The following is a 13850-nucleotide window of genomic DNA, read 5'->3' on the forward strand; positions in this document are numbered from 1 at the left end:
CGCAAACTCTCCTCTTGCCACCCCCCCCCCCCCCCCCTATCTGTATGTGTAGGTAGATTTCAGTTGAACTACATATATTTAAGGGAATTTTCTCAATATAAATTTTTTTTCTGTATTTTAAAGATAGGGGGGGGGGTTATATCGTTCACCTGAATTATTAAAATTGTATTCCTAAAAATAGGGTATGGTAATATAATATTGAAAATATGGTAATATACGTTTTCTGGCTGTTGACGGTATTTTCAGAGTGATTAAAATGTGATATCAAAAATCCCTCTATAAAACCTTTAACTGTCAACAATTTACATTCTTGAAATTAATTCAAATTAGTGCATGTTTAATTAGATAATGCCTTATTTGCCTGTTTATGCATAACGTTTCCGATCACAAAACAAGTGTCTTAATGTACTGTGATTAATCAACTGGGAAGGTATGGCTGTCTGTTAAAATATTCACCTGTGGTGTCTTGCCTTAATCCCAAATCTTTATTTTATTTTTTCCAAATCCAATTCTCTCTTTTAAAGTAATTAATTATAGTTTAGTAATTTTAGTCCCAATTCAAATATATTTACTGTTGTTTTTGTCCAAAATGTATTCACATTGTGGTGTCTTGCCTTAATCCCAAATCATTTTATTTTATTTTTTCCAAATCCAATTCTCTCTTTTAAAGTAATTAATTATAGTTTAGTAATTTTAGTCCCAATTCAAATATATTTACTGTTGTTTTTGTCCAAAATGTATTCACATCCTTTTCGATTAATTTTGTGTGCATTTTTAGCGTTGCTTAACTTTTTTTTGTTCAAAATATATAGAGGCTTCATGCAACCCACAATCTGATGGAGCTTCTGAATGCAAAGCATCCTGGGATTCCTCCAACCTTGAGAGATGACAGTCTCAAAGAAGAGGTTGGGTAATCGCTCATCGGCTTAAATATGAGAAAGAAAATGAGATAAATTTGCTAATCATTTCTAGTTCTCTGTGTTTTTGTCCTAGGCTGAGCAGCTGAAGCAGCATTACATGGCCAAGGTGAACTCTTGAGGTTTCAGAAGCACATCAGAACCTACAGTCTGTTCTTCAGCACATTAAAGAGCTCAAACGCAAGGTAAAATCTGAGTTATCACACATTTGCAGCTTTGTGTTTTAGCTGAATTTTTTGAATGTACTGAAGTTTAATAATTGTGTGTTCTGCCTTAGGTGAACCTTCGCTCTCCCTGGTGGCTGGATGTCTTACAGCAGGCCATTCAGTACTCCATGGACGACGACCTTGCGGGCAGCATCCAAAATGAGCTCACTTGCAGTTATAAACAACAAGCCAACAAGCTCTCATTGGCAGACAATTAATCCATCACTTGATAGATTGCGAATAATATAGCTTTTGATGGAAAAGAAATACTATTTAACAAAAAATGTCTTACTCATAGGTTTCGAGATGCTCGTGGTCTTCAGTTTCTGCTCAGCACTCAAATGGATGATTTGATGAAATCGCAGAAAACGGTTCAAGATGCTGTAAAGAAGCTGGAGGGGCCGCCATCTCAGCAAGTCATCGAGGAAGCAACATTCTGCCACCTGCGACCTGTTCGTCTGCCACTGAACAAGTAAAATATTTTAAATGGTTATGGATGTAGTGCATGATTTCTATTACAGCATCAGTACCAAACTGAATAATGCATGGCTTAACTGTCAATGTTTTTATGTTTTTTGACTTAAAGCTTCTAGTCTGTAAGAAATTACACATTTCACCTTGAAATTTCAAATTTGCTAATTATTGTAATTGTTTAACTTTAAATTAGAATTTGTTCCTTAAATATTTGTTCCATAGCTGTGTGTTTTGCAAAGCCGATTAACTTTTTACAGACTACGAGTCAAAACTTTTCTCTCACACGTAAGTTATTAAACACATTAAATTTGTTTGCAACAATTCAAAAATTTTAACTGTCATAATTTACTCACACTCACTTTATTCCTTTATGACAAATCTTTCTTTCATCTGTCGAACACCAAAGGAGATGTTTAGCAAAATGTCCAAGCTGCTTTCAACTTTACAAAACTGCTCCGGGTGTGTGTTCACGGTGTGTGTGTGTTCATTGCTGTGTGTGCGCACTTAGGATGGGTTAAATGCAGAGCACTAATTCCTAGTATGGGTAACCATACTTGGCCACATGTCACTTCACTCACTCACTCACTAAAAGGGTCATTCTGTAAATTTGCTCTGAATCTCAGGTGAAAATTTACATTTTGACCCCCCTCTACAAAATAGTTACTCAGTAAATATTCATCCATGATATTTAATATTTTGGCTTTCATCACAATACATGTTTATCTTTCTTCAGAAAAAATATTAGCAAAATCAAAAATTTGAGCCGGGGAAATTTCTGAAATTTGGTTGATTTGACACGTAATGACCCAATAAAGATTCATGGGTTGACAACCCGTCAACCTCCTAAAATGACAAAAGCACACAATAACAGTATCATAAAAGTAATTCATATGACTTAAGCACTATATTCTGAAGTCACACAATAGCTTTATGTGAGAAACAAACTAAAAATCATGCTTAAAATCCATGGTCACCATTTAGTTTCATTCAATGGAAAATCGCAGCTTTTTTTTTTCATGCACTAGTCAATTTTGAGTTTATGGGTTATTTTGCTTCCATAACTTGTCTTCTATCAAACTAGTGGAAAGAAAACTTCTAAAATATGCATTTAAGTGTTTATTTTAATACAAAATGTATTTTTTTCACTGAAATCCCCATTTCAGTAGCACTTACACTTAGCTTTCCATGTTTATTCCTATCTATATTCTGATTTACAGAGATGTTTGTTCATGTGTCATCCGTGTGATTTATTTAACAATTTATCTATTTGTGTCTGTAGATTTCAATTATGATACATATCTTTTAAAGGCCATTTTCTCCTCCACAAAGTCAGAAATCTCCAGGTTTTTAAAGAGGAGTCAGTTATTATTTGCCTGGATTAAATAACATTTTATTCCTAAAAACATGGTGAAAATGTATTTTGTTCTGACTGTTGATAGTATTTTCTGATTAACAGCGTGATAAAAAGAGATATCCAAAACCCTTTTTGTAAAAACCTGTCATAACTCTTTCAACAAAATGAAAAGAAATTTGAACTAAATTATGCATACTTAATTGGATAATGTATAATTGCCCAAAACTTGTAATATAAAACAATTGTCTTAATGTGCTGTAATTAATCAACCTGTGAAAGTATGGTGATATCGATCTTTTTTTTTTACCCTATTCACTTGTAGTGTCTCACCTTAAAGATATGAAGTGTTAAGCCGAACTGTTTGCATGTGAATTGAGTTACAACGTCTCTTTAGCTTCCACAAGTGTTTTGGGTAGATTGAAGATGGTATTTTGTGAGTGTGAGCATGCCTACTTAGTAGATGAAACTCTCAAAAAAGCAAGAAAAATCTTGCTTTGCATGATATGTACCCCTATAAGACACTGTTTACATGTAGTAAAAATGTTAAGATGATTTTAGCATGTATAGATGAATGAAACTGTCGCATTTGATGTAGTAATTCATGTATTGATCATTTCAGTCTCAGGATAAGTCCACTGGAGGGTTGAATCCAGAACCATGTCCCATCTGCGCTCGACCGCTGATTTAGGAGGTACAAAGGTAAATATGAATCTGTTAAGTGTATATATGTTAGTATATACTCTGAACGTGAACTGCATGTGTTTTTATTGTCAGTGGGCCGTACTGACCTGCAGACACTGTTTCTGTAACGAGTGCATCGCTATCATCGTGGAGCAGTACAGCGTCGGCAATCGACGGAGAGCCATAAAGTGCGCCATATGCCGACAAACCACTTCACATTCAGAGATCTCGTATGTGTTCACCACTCAGAGCACCCACCAGGGGCAGGACATCCCTGTGAAGGTCAGAGACAATTCCTGCTTTATTTAGGCGCTTAATATGTATTTTACAATGTAGGTCAAATACAACTGTGCTGTGACCATGTGACCTTTTCAATCTAGTCAGATATGATTTGTAGCATCTCTGTAATCTCTTTCCCCTGTAGGGTAGCCACTCCACAAAGGGTCGAGGCTGTGGTTCGAGTCTTAAAGAAAATTCAGATGACCGACCTAGTCTCTCGTTTCCTCCACGGTAACACTCTCATTAGATGAGTTACTACATCAAACACTACATCAGACTACAGCTCTTAACCTCTGACCTTACATTTACAACTCGCCTCTCAGTGGCAGGGCGTCCTGGACATCATTGCGAAAGCCCTTTTCGACAACAACATAGAGTTTGCACAGATCAATGGAATTCACAAATTTCAGGTTTGTGTTGAATATAGCGACAGTGTACCATAACAAAATGTTGGTCTTATGAAGGATTTTTCCCATTACTTAAATATCTCATTGTAAAATGAGTAGATCCAACACCGAAATGAGCCATGTTTACTAGATGTAATTAGTTCTGTTGTGTTATCCAAAATGATTAATAAATGAGACACAAAACTCTAGAAATTAAATGAGTCTATTTTAAAAATCTTTGAAAATGTTTAAAATAAAACTTGAGTGCACCGGATTGGCCAGACCAAGTAGGCATCAACCCAATCATATAACGTTCAACACAACACATGCTGATAACATGAGTTTGATTCTGGCTTACAGCTTTTCTCTCATATCAGTTAAAATGGCACAAATTAAACTTTTTTTAAAATATATTTCAAGGAATAGTTCACCTGAAAATCTACTCACCCTCAGGCCATCCAAGATTGTAGATGAGTTTGTTTCTTCATCTAAACATATTTGGAGAAATTTAATCTCACCAATGGATGCTCTGCAGTGAATGGGTGCCGTCAGAATGAGAGTCCAAACAGCTGATAAAAACATCACAATAATCCACACCACTCCAGTCCATCACTTAATGTCCTGTGAAGCAAGAAAGCTGCTTGTTTGTAAGAAACAAATCCATCATTAAGACATTTTAACTTTAAACTATAAGTCCATGTAAGTCCATAATCCATAATAACGTTCCTCCAAGGAAAAATCTCACATCAAAACCCACTCGAATATTTGTGACCCTGGACCACAAAACCAGTCATAAGGGTCAATTTTTTGAAAATGAGATTTATACACCATCTCAAAGCTGAATAAATAACCTTTCCATTGATGTATGGTTTATGATAGGGCAATATTTGGCAGAGATACAACTATTTGAAAATCTGGAATCTGAGGGTGCAAAAAAATCAAAATATTGAGAAAATCACCTTTAAAGTTGTCCAAATGAAGTTCTTAGCCATGCATGTTACTAAACAAAAATTAAGTTTTGATATATTTACAGTAGGAAATTTACAAAATATCTCCATGGAACATGATCTTTACTTAATGTCCAAATGATTTTTGGCATAAAAGAAAAATTAATAATTTTGACCCATTCAATGTTTGATTGCTACAAATATACCCCAGCGACTTAAGACTGGTTTTGTGGTCCAGAGTCACATTTGTTTAAAACTGTTTTGGACTGTTTTCTATTGGAAGCAGTACTTGATCTGTGCATATTTTTCTCCTGATTCAGATGAGACAACTTTTTCCCTGGAGAGAGCAATATTATAAATAGAGTGGAGTCGTATTTTAGCTGGAAGCATTGGTTAAAAATAGTTAAAAATTATGGATTTGTTTATTGCAAACATGCAGCTTTTCACTTCACAAAATGTTCATTGATGGACCACGAGGCCTGGGAGATGTTATCAGTAAATTACATTATTCTTTTGATTTCTGCAGACCGACATTCGTTCATCGGTTTTTGATCAAGTCCACCATCGAGGAGCGGATGCAAGCAATGCTTAAAACAGCAGAAAAGAGCTGAGTCCTTGACACATAAAGAGGGTATTTAAAATAAATAGTCTTTAAAATCCAAATGAAACTAGTCCAGGTATGTTTCTCTCACTATAACTAGCCTTGTACCAATTTACTGGTTTAAAAGGAAACTCATCAACACAGAAAAAAGAAAACTGCATTTGTCAAGCCACTTAATGTGATCTTTAAATACATAGTAATTGTATACTCAAGTCTTCTGTAGATTTGCTTTGTTTACTGATAATGACCTTGACTAAACTTTCTCAAACCAACATCTTCTCCAGTCATAGTTCCACGTCCATGAAGCATTCGGAGGCCTCCGTGATTGCACTGGCAGATCTGACCGAGCTGTTCACAGAGGACAGCGAGTCTCTTGAGTAAATGTCTCTCCAGACCTGCCAGTCCAAAGGCCAGTAATGTGAACACTACACTAACACCAGCCAGGAGACGAGCCGTCCGCTGCTCTCCAGCTCTCCTATATGTTTGCTTTGCACATTCCCCTTTCTATATGGTCTGTCCCATGGTGTAATTTACTCATGATACTCAATGTGAAAAAGAAATCACAGTTTGATGTACGGTATATACAGTATCGGTCCTGTATCTCTGATTGTTTTCTAGATTGATTTATAGTGGGTGTAATTTTTATCAATGCCATGTTGTGCATAAACAAGTGATTTTTAATACCAAATTGAAATTAGAATGCATTTCTAATGATGTACAGTGCATTGGTTTTAACATTAGCACTCATGTATTTGTGATTGATCGATCAAACCTTTTATAAGAAACCCACAGTAATCACAGTCTGTCAGTCTGCTGTAAAATCAATTAAAAAAACACATCTTGTGACATTTTATTGGAATTATGCCCTTGTCCTTGTTTATTTTTTGATCTAAACGCATTTTACGATGTTTAGGAAGGAAATTGCTTGATTTTACAGCACTGATCTCTGTCGGAGCGTTTTCCATTCAGACGCTCCTTTCAGTGGATTGTCTGTGCAAAGTTGTAGCAGACCATTTTGAGCATTTATCTGGTGCTATTTGCTAAACAAAAGACACGTGATTCAGTGTCCGTAAAACTCATCCAATAAAGAGCACTTGTAAAAAGTAAAACCAGAAAGTAAAAGGAAAGAGACTTGCTTTGTCCTAGAATGGACAAGGGAAGACGAGGAAACTGAACTCTTTCTGTCAAGCTGTACTAAAATGCATAATATCTTTCATGTCAGGTTATGATAACCCAAATACAGTATTGCATATTTTCTCAGACTCAAAATTGTCTTAATTGGAAAAAAAAAAAAGATTTTTCAACAGAGGAGTTAACCAAAAATAAATGTTCCATTTACAAGAAGACATGCATTTTATTGTACATTTCCTTTGAATTTTGTGCAGTTTGCAATGTTAACATTTTATTTTTCAGGGAAATGCTTAGCAGACTGATCATTTTATTGAAAATCCCCTGAAAATGCATTGATTGCAATGCCATCGCTTGGTGTGAACTGCCCTCGACTCACTGTGACAGGATTTCTTTTCAAACAAGTCGTTGGGGTTCCCCAAACAGTAAAGCGTTTGCCATGCCCTTTAAAAACCCATACAGACAAAAGAGTGAGATAAAACAAAGCACCGCCCCTGTACCTCCATTCCATTTGCATGACAAACAAACTCCTTGTTGACCAACGCATTAAGAGGTGTAGAGCGCTGTCTGCTAAGTGGGTTGTCAGTAGTATTTTTTTCTACTTTTGCCTGAAATCTAGTTGGTCGGTGTTACCTTGGACTTCCCACAACTTGTCCTATTCATGTGTGGAATCTCATTGTTGGTGTGGACATCATTCAAGCTGGTGTTCCAAAGCAACTGGAGGTTCCCACTTCATTAGAGCTGTGTTTCGGAGGGCTGGAGAGAGCGCAAGCACTACGTCTGGCTCTGACAGTTAGTCGAGGTGATAACCAAGAAGATTTGGCAGAAAGGGCCGAAGACGGAACTATATTTCAGGAGAGAAGAAGCCAGAAAGGCTTTAAGGATGACACCTGCTAAACTGGCACTGACATGGACTTTGCTCTCAATATGGACAGTAACTTCTGCTGTGCAGATGGAAGAAGGTGGTAAGTCTGATTAAACGCATGCAAAGAGAAATATTCAAGTGCATTACTTTGTTACATGCATATAAACCAGTTTGAATTTGTGATGTACATGTTGGCAAATTTATTCAAATAAACCTAAAATGAGCTTTTAAATGCACTAATGTCTTCCATGCATTTTGAACACTAAAAAATGTGCCATCCAATATTAAAATATCATTATATGCTAAATTAATACTTAAACATTCTTCTTCTCTATTTTCATCTAGATCTCAATGAGACAGTCATTTGCACCAACGATCAGATGCAAGTTATCATTCCCAGTGTGTTTTTTCTGAACAAGGAGCCACCTGTTTACGTACGTTTATTCCATTTATTTCACAAACAATTAAATAAATTGCAACGCTTGAACTTTTTGTTGCCTTTTTTTTTTTTGCTGATCTCCGTTCAGGTTTGGGATTTGCACTTGAACGATCCTGACTGTCGAGGTGTTGAGGTTGGGAACGACTATGTCTTCAGCATCAAGACCAACCTCACGGACTGCGGCACTATTATGGTAATCCTCATTAGCATTGTCAGGCCATTGTGTGTAATCATAAAACCGCTTTAGATGATCACAAGGACTGGAGAGTGTCCTCCAGCCGCTTACAAATTGGTGTCAGGACATTAAAAACTTTTAAAAAGCTTGTAAACACTTGTTGCATGAAGGCAAACTACAAATCGGGCCTCTTTGGCTGTTAAATGTAAAAATACAAACAGTAAATTTCCCTATTTTACAATCCTTTCATTGGTTGAAAGGTGACCACGTGCTTTGTTTATGGAATAAGCAAACCTTCTAAAAATATAACGAATAAAATATTAGACGTCTCTAGCATACTCATAATTATGTGCATTGTAATACGTGGCAACCATGAGGCTTAGATATCCTTTTAAGGAATACTTGTATTTATTTAATTATTTTTCAATGCACATCGTTGTTCGTTTCCCTACAAAAAATTGGCTGGCTAGTCCTTTTTCAGAACTCGGAGGGGAGGGCAAACAGCCATGCGGCTCTAAATTATCCTGATTTATATGGAAATGATTACTGTGTTTTCAGCCGTGAATAGGCCGGCCATAATTCAGTGTCGTACTTTATAGTCCTTCTTTTATTCTGCCCTACAGCCAGCCTCAAACAGCGCAACCACAACCCAGAGGACAAGCTTCACTCTGGCACGGCATAAATCTGTACTTGAGACCACGAGTATCGTTGAGAGCCTCTCTCAGGACTCAGCAGACTATTTCTTGTAAAGCCAGCAAAAGGTTAACGCAGCTTAGAGAGGAGACGAATTCCCTCCTTCTCCCCCTTTAGAAGTTTTACAAGCTTTTTTTCATACTTGCTGGTTAAAGTAGGGCGTCTTTGGATTAGAAAAAGAAAATCATTGGTTGTAGAAATCAGCTGCTTTTGAGAATTACATCTAGAGAGGATGTCTTCTGTCCCTTGTACATGCAGGATTGATTTAAACTGAAAAATGTGAGGCAAATGGCACTAACATTTGGTCAAGAAGATGCTTGTTCACTGAATCAGGAGGTGTGTTTGTAATGGTCGGGGAAATAAAAGGGCAATAAAGTTTGTTTTACCGGATGTGGTAGGGGACAGTTTAGCCCCTTCAATAACACGTTGTTTCCTAATGTTGACCTTTAACTTCTTTGGCCTGTGAATGTCACTCAGACGTTATTAAACTCGATGATTATTATGCAAAAGTGAAGTTAGGCAAAACAAAATATATCAAAAGTCTTTCCATGTAAACTGGAAAAGGAACAATAATCAAGATAAATTATGAGTTTTAGCTAGCCTAGCCTGTAAGTTTACAACCGTTTGAAGGATATTTGATGTCTGAAGCTTAATTATCTCATGTGTAGTTTGAATACTTAGAGAGTTTGAAGAAAATTGTGAAGTTTGAAGCTTATTTAAACTCTGATATACTCATTATGATATGCATTGTGATATAAAGATAGATAGATAGATTCTTATTTACTCATTAATTGAAAGTGTTTTATTTTTAATTTCTGTTTCATGTTTTCCTCAGGCATCAGACGATACTCATATCATGTTCACCAACACAATCCGTAACAATGAAACCGATATCATCACCAGAAGCTACATCAACATCACATTTGGGTGTCGATACCCCATAAACTACATGGTTCAGCAGCAAAACGGGGAGAATCTGATCAGAGTGGATGTCAGGTGAGCTTCTGCTAGTCATGACATCACCAGTTAATTAAGTCTGCAACTCTTTTTGGTTCAAAGCCCAGTCTGTCTGGGACTGCAGCACTCCATATGTTGTAATGGCTTTAATTATCACTATTTTTCCAAGCTTAAAAAAGGCCGAGACCCTCACTAATTGTTTGTTTGTATGTAAACACAATAAAGGAAGCTAATGGTAACAAAAGACTGCCCTGGGGTCCAACTCAAGAGTTTCATTCCATATTCATTGAGCAAACCTTTCAGCCCCTTCAATGAGCCTTTTAACATTCTCTGCCCCGCAGGACAATCACTCTGAACACAGAGGATGGAAATTTCTCTGTCTCCATGCTGCTGTATAAAGACGAAGAGTTTCAGGATAAATGGACCACTGTTCCTTCTCTCACACTTGAGGACAACATCTATGTCAAAGTTTACATGGTGTGTGTTCAGCTGAATAGATGACATTACTCATCGCAAGCTACTGAGGGCTTTCATAAAAGCTGCCATGCATTTTCTTTATGCTGCAGTTGAGAACAGAACATTCTATCCATCCATCTATCTGTCTGTCTGTCATTCGTTCATTCATTCGATGTTCTATCTATCTATCTATCTATCTATCTATCTATCTATCTATCTATCTATCTATCTATCTATCTATCTATCTATCTATCTATCTATCTATCTATCTATCTATCTATCTATCTGTCTGTCTGTCTGTCTGTCTGTCATTCGTTCATTCATTCGATGTTCTATCTATCTATCTATCTATCTATCTATCTATCTATCTATCTATCTATCTATCTATCTGTCTGTCTGTCTGTCTGTCTATCTATCTATCTATCTATCTATCTATCTATCTATCTATCTATCTGTCTGTCTGTCTGTCTGTCTGTCTGTCATTCGTTCATTCATTCGATGTTCTATCTATCTATCTATCTGTCTATCTATCTATCTATCTATCTGTCTGTCTGTCTGTCTGTCTATCTATCTGTCTGTCTGTCTGTCTGTCTGTCTGTCTGTCATTCGATCTTTCATTCGATGTTCTATCTATCTATCTATCTATCTATCTATCTATCTATCTATCTATCTGTCTGTCTGTCTGTCTGTCTATCTATCTATCTATCTATCTATCTATCTATCTATCTATCTATCTATCTATCTGTCTGTCTGTCTGTCTGTCTATCTATCTATCTATCTATCTATCTATCTATCTATCTATCTATCTGTCTGTCTGTCTGTCTGTCTGTCTGTCATTCGTTCATTCATTCGATGTTCTATCTATCTATCTATCTATCTGTCTGTCTGTCTGTCTATCATTCGTTCGTTCGATGATCTATCTATCTATCTGTCTGTCTGTCTGTCTATGTATATATCTCTAATATTTCTTTTAGAAAATACTATTTCTACTCAAATCGACTAAATGAATGTAGGAAAGATTTCATGTACATAAATCCTGCAAATTACTTTGAATCACAAATTAAACATGCCAGTCAAAATTTGATCCTATGATTTGTGGAATGTACTAAAAATTTACCATATTTTTCTTGTAAGATGCTGACACATATTCTGTATATCTGCATATGAGCAATAATTATTTTCTAATGGAGTCACTTCTTTAAATGTGCTTATGAAGCTTTCTGGAATTTCATCCTACAGATTCCAGCGAATCTTCTTCTGAGAGTGGAGAGATGTTGGGCCACACCAACCAATGACCCTTACAGCAACATTCAGTATACCTTCATCAGGGACAGGTCTGGGACATAAGTTTTAGCCTTTGCCTATCAAGCATTTAATTTTAGTGATTTAAAAACTTATTTTGTATATTAACTCTCTTCTATTGTCCCCTTACACTCTTAAAAATAAAGGTGCTTCACGATGCCATAGAAGAACCTTTTTGTCTAAATGGTTCCATAAAGAACCTTTAACATCTGAAGAACCTTGCTGTTTCACAAAAGGTTCTTTGTGGCGAAAGAAGGTTCTTCAGATTATAAAAAGTTAAGAAAGAGATGGTTCTTTAAATAACCTTTGACTGAATGGTTCTTTGTGGAACCAAAAATGGTTCTTCTATGGCATCGCTTGAAGAACCTTTTGAAGCACCTTTATTTTTAAGAGTGTAAATGCCCTCCTTCACAGCTTCATTAGTCTTTTGCTCAGGTTTTAAATGCTTCATTCAGTCATAATTATCACCAGAGGTGTGAAAGGATGTTGTTGAGATCATCATGTGACGACCATCAGCAGCCGTATGTTTCATTTTTACAGCTGTGCTTGTCCTTGACTACCCAAAGAGATTCTCCACCAGGAAAAAAAGCTATGAAGCATGTAGTTTCTGTGAAGAATAGAGAAATCCGATCCAACTTAATTATCATTCCCTTGAGTACAAATATCACACTGACTAACATTTCTCTTCACATCAGCTGTCCAGTGTTGTGGAATGACCAGACACTAGCTGTGATGAAGAATGGTCAAGGACCAGAAGCTCTGTTCAGGATACAAATGTTCAAGTTTGTTGGCAGCTCCTACACGGATGTTTTCCTGCACTGCAAAGTCCAGATCTGTCATAACACAGGAGGGGTGTGCCAGCCTGTGAGTTCCCAAGTCATCAAGGCTGTACTGGTTTGATTAAATAAAAACACAGTAAAAACTGTAATATCGTGAAATATTATTACAATTTAAAATAACTGTTTTCTATTTTAATATATTCCAAAATGAAATTTATTCCTGTGATGCTAAGCTGAATTTTCAGCATCATTATTCCAGTCTTCAGTGGCACATGATCCTTCAGAAATCATTCTAATATGCTGATTTGTTGCTTCAAATTAAAAACTGTTTTGCTGTTTATTATTTTTGTGGAAACAATTTAGGTAACAATGTAAAATTGTGCTAACAATGAAAAAATCTTTACCATCACTTTTGATCAATTTAATGCATCCTTGCTGAATAGAAATATTAATCTTACTGACCTCAGACTTTTGAACAGTAGTTTACCTAATGCTTCGCCAGCACCCATCTGTCTGTCAGAGTCAACAATTGGTCTAAAATACCATAAAAGTACTCTGTATGAATTCCTAAAAGTTTGAAATCACTTTTGAGTTTGCATTTGGAACAATTCTGCTAAACATCTCCTTTTATAATTCCATGTACAAGAAACATGCCAATTTTTAACAATATGTGGGTGAATAAATAATGACGATTTTATTGTTTTGGTGAACTTTTCCTTTAAGAATGTTGTTCTGAAACATTGTGCATCATAGTAACTTTAAACACTTGGTGCATCACAGAACTGCTCTTCTGAAGATGCATCAGTACGGACACGCAGGGATGTTGCATCATCTCACACTGTCTCGTATGGACCAATCAGAAGGCTCAAAACTGACATGGAGAATACTAGTCCAAGTAAGTCTTAGAAACTCTTGTGTCTTTATTAGAGTCACCATACTCGCCAAATGTGCTCAACTTATTTGAACATCCCCAGATTCAGATTTGCCCCCTGTGGAAACCTTTGTATTGGGTGGTCTGCTGTTCATCCTGATTGTCATCACAGGCGTTTTTGGGAAACTCTGGCTCCAGAGCAGGAACTCGTATCCGACCCAAGAGGCCCAGCTCACTCTCTCCAACATCCACCATATCTCAGAGGTGGCCAGCTAACCTGGGATCTCATATACACACAGTGTTTTGTGAAATATGTTCAGTTTGAAAGTTTTGTCTGCTA

General features: G+C 36.4%; 1 protein-coding gene and 1 pseudogene across 1 annotated transcript; both read left to right on the plus strand.

Moving 5' to 3' along the window:
• The window catches only part of LOC107586621 (E3 ubiquitin-protein ligase SHPRH-like), an 11914-nt pseudogene extending 7480 nt beyond the window's left edge, over positions 1 to 4434 (plus strand).
• A 1654-nt stretch (positions 4435 to 6088) lies between these two features.
• On the plus strand, positions 6089 to 13842 carry LOC107586623 (pancreatic secretory granule membrane major glycoprotein GP2-like). The gene is made up of 11 exons (XM_016274077.1): positions 6089 to 6209; positions 7593 to 7696; positions 7767 to 7938; positions 8184 to 8272; positions 8366 to 8470; positions 9981 to 10141; positions 10444 to 10579; positions 11798 to 11892; positions 12556 to 12724; positions 13420 to 13534; positions 13614 to 13842. The coding sequence occupies exons 1-11, from the start codon at positions 6089 to 6091 to the stop codon at positions 13784 to 13786; spliced, it is 1440 nt and encodes a 479-aa protein (XP_016129563.1). The 3' UTR covers positions 13787 to 13842.
• The last annotated feature ends 8 nt before the right edge of the window (positions 13843 to 13850 follow it).

The sequence above is a fragment of the Sinocyclocheilus grahami genome, unplaced genomic scaffold, assembly GCF_001515645.1.
Source record: "Sinocyclocheilus grahami isolate Dianchi unplaced genomic scaffold, SAMN03320097.WGS_v1.1 scaffold84.1, whole genome shotgun sequence".
In the NCBI taxonomy this organism is placed as follows: Eukaryota; Metazoa; Chordata; class Actinopteri; order Cypriniformes; family Cyprinidae; genus Sinocyclocheilus; species Sinocyclocheilus grahami.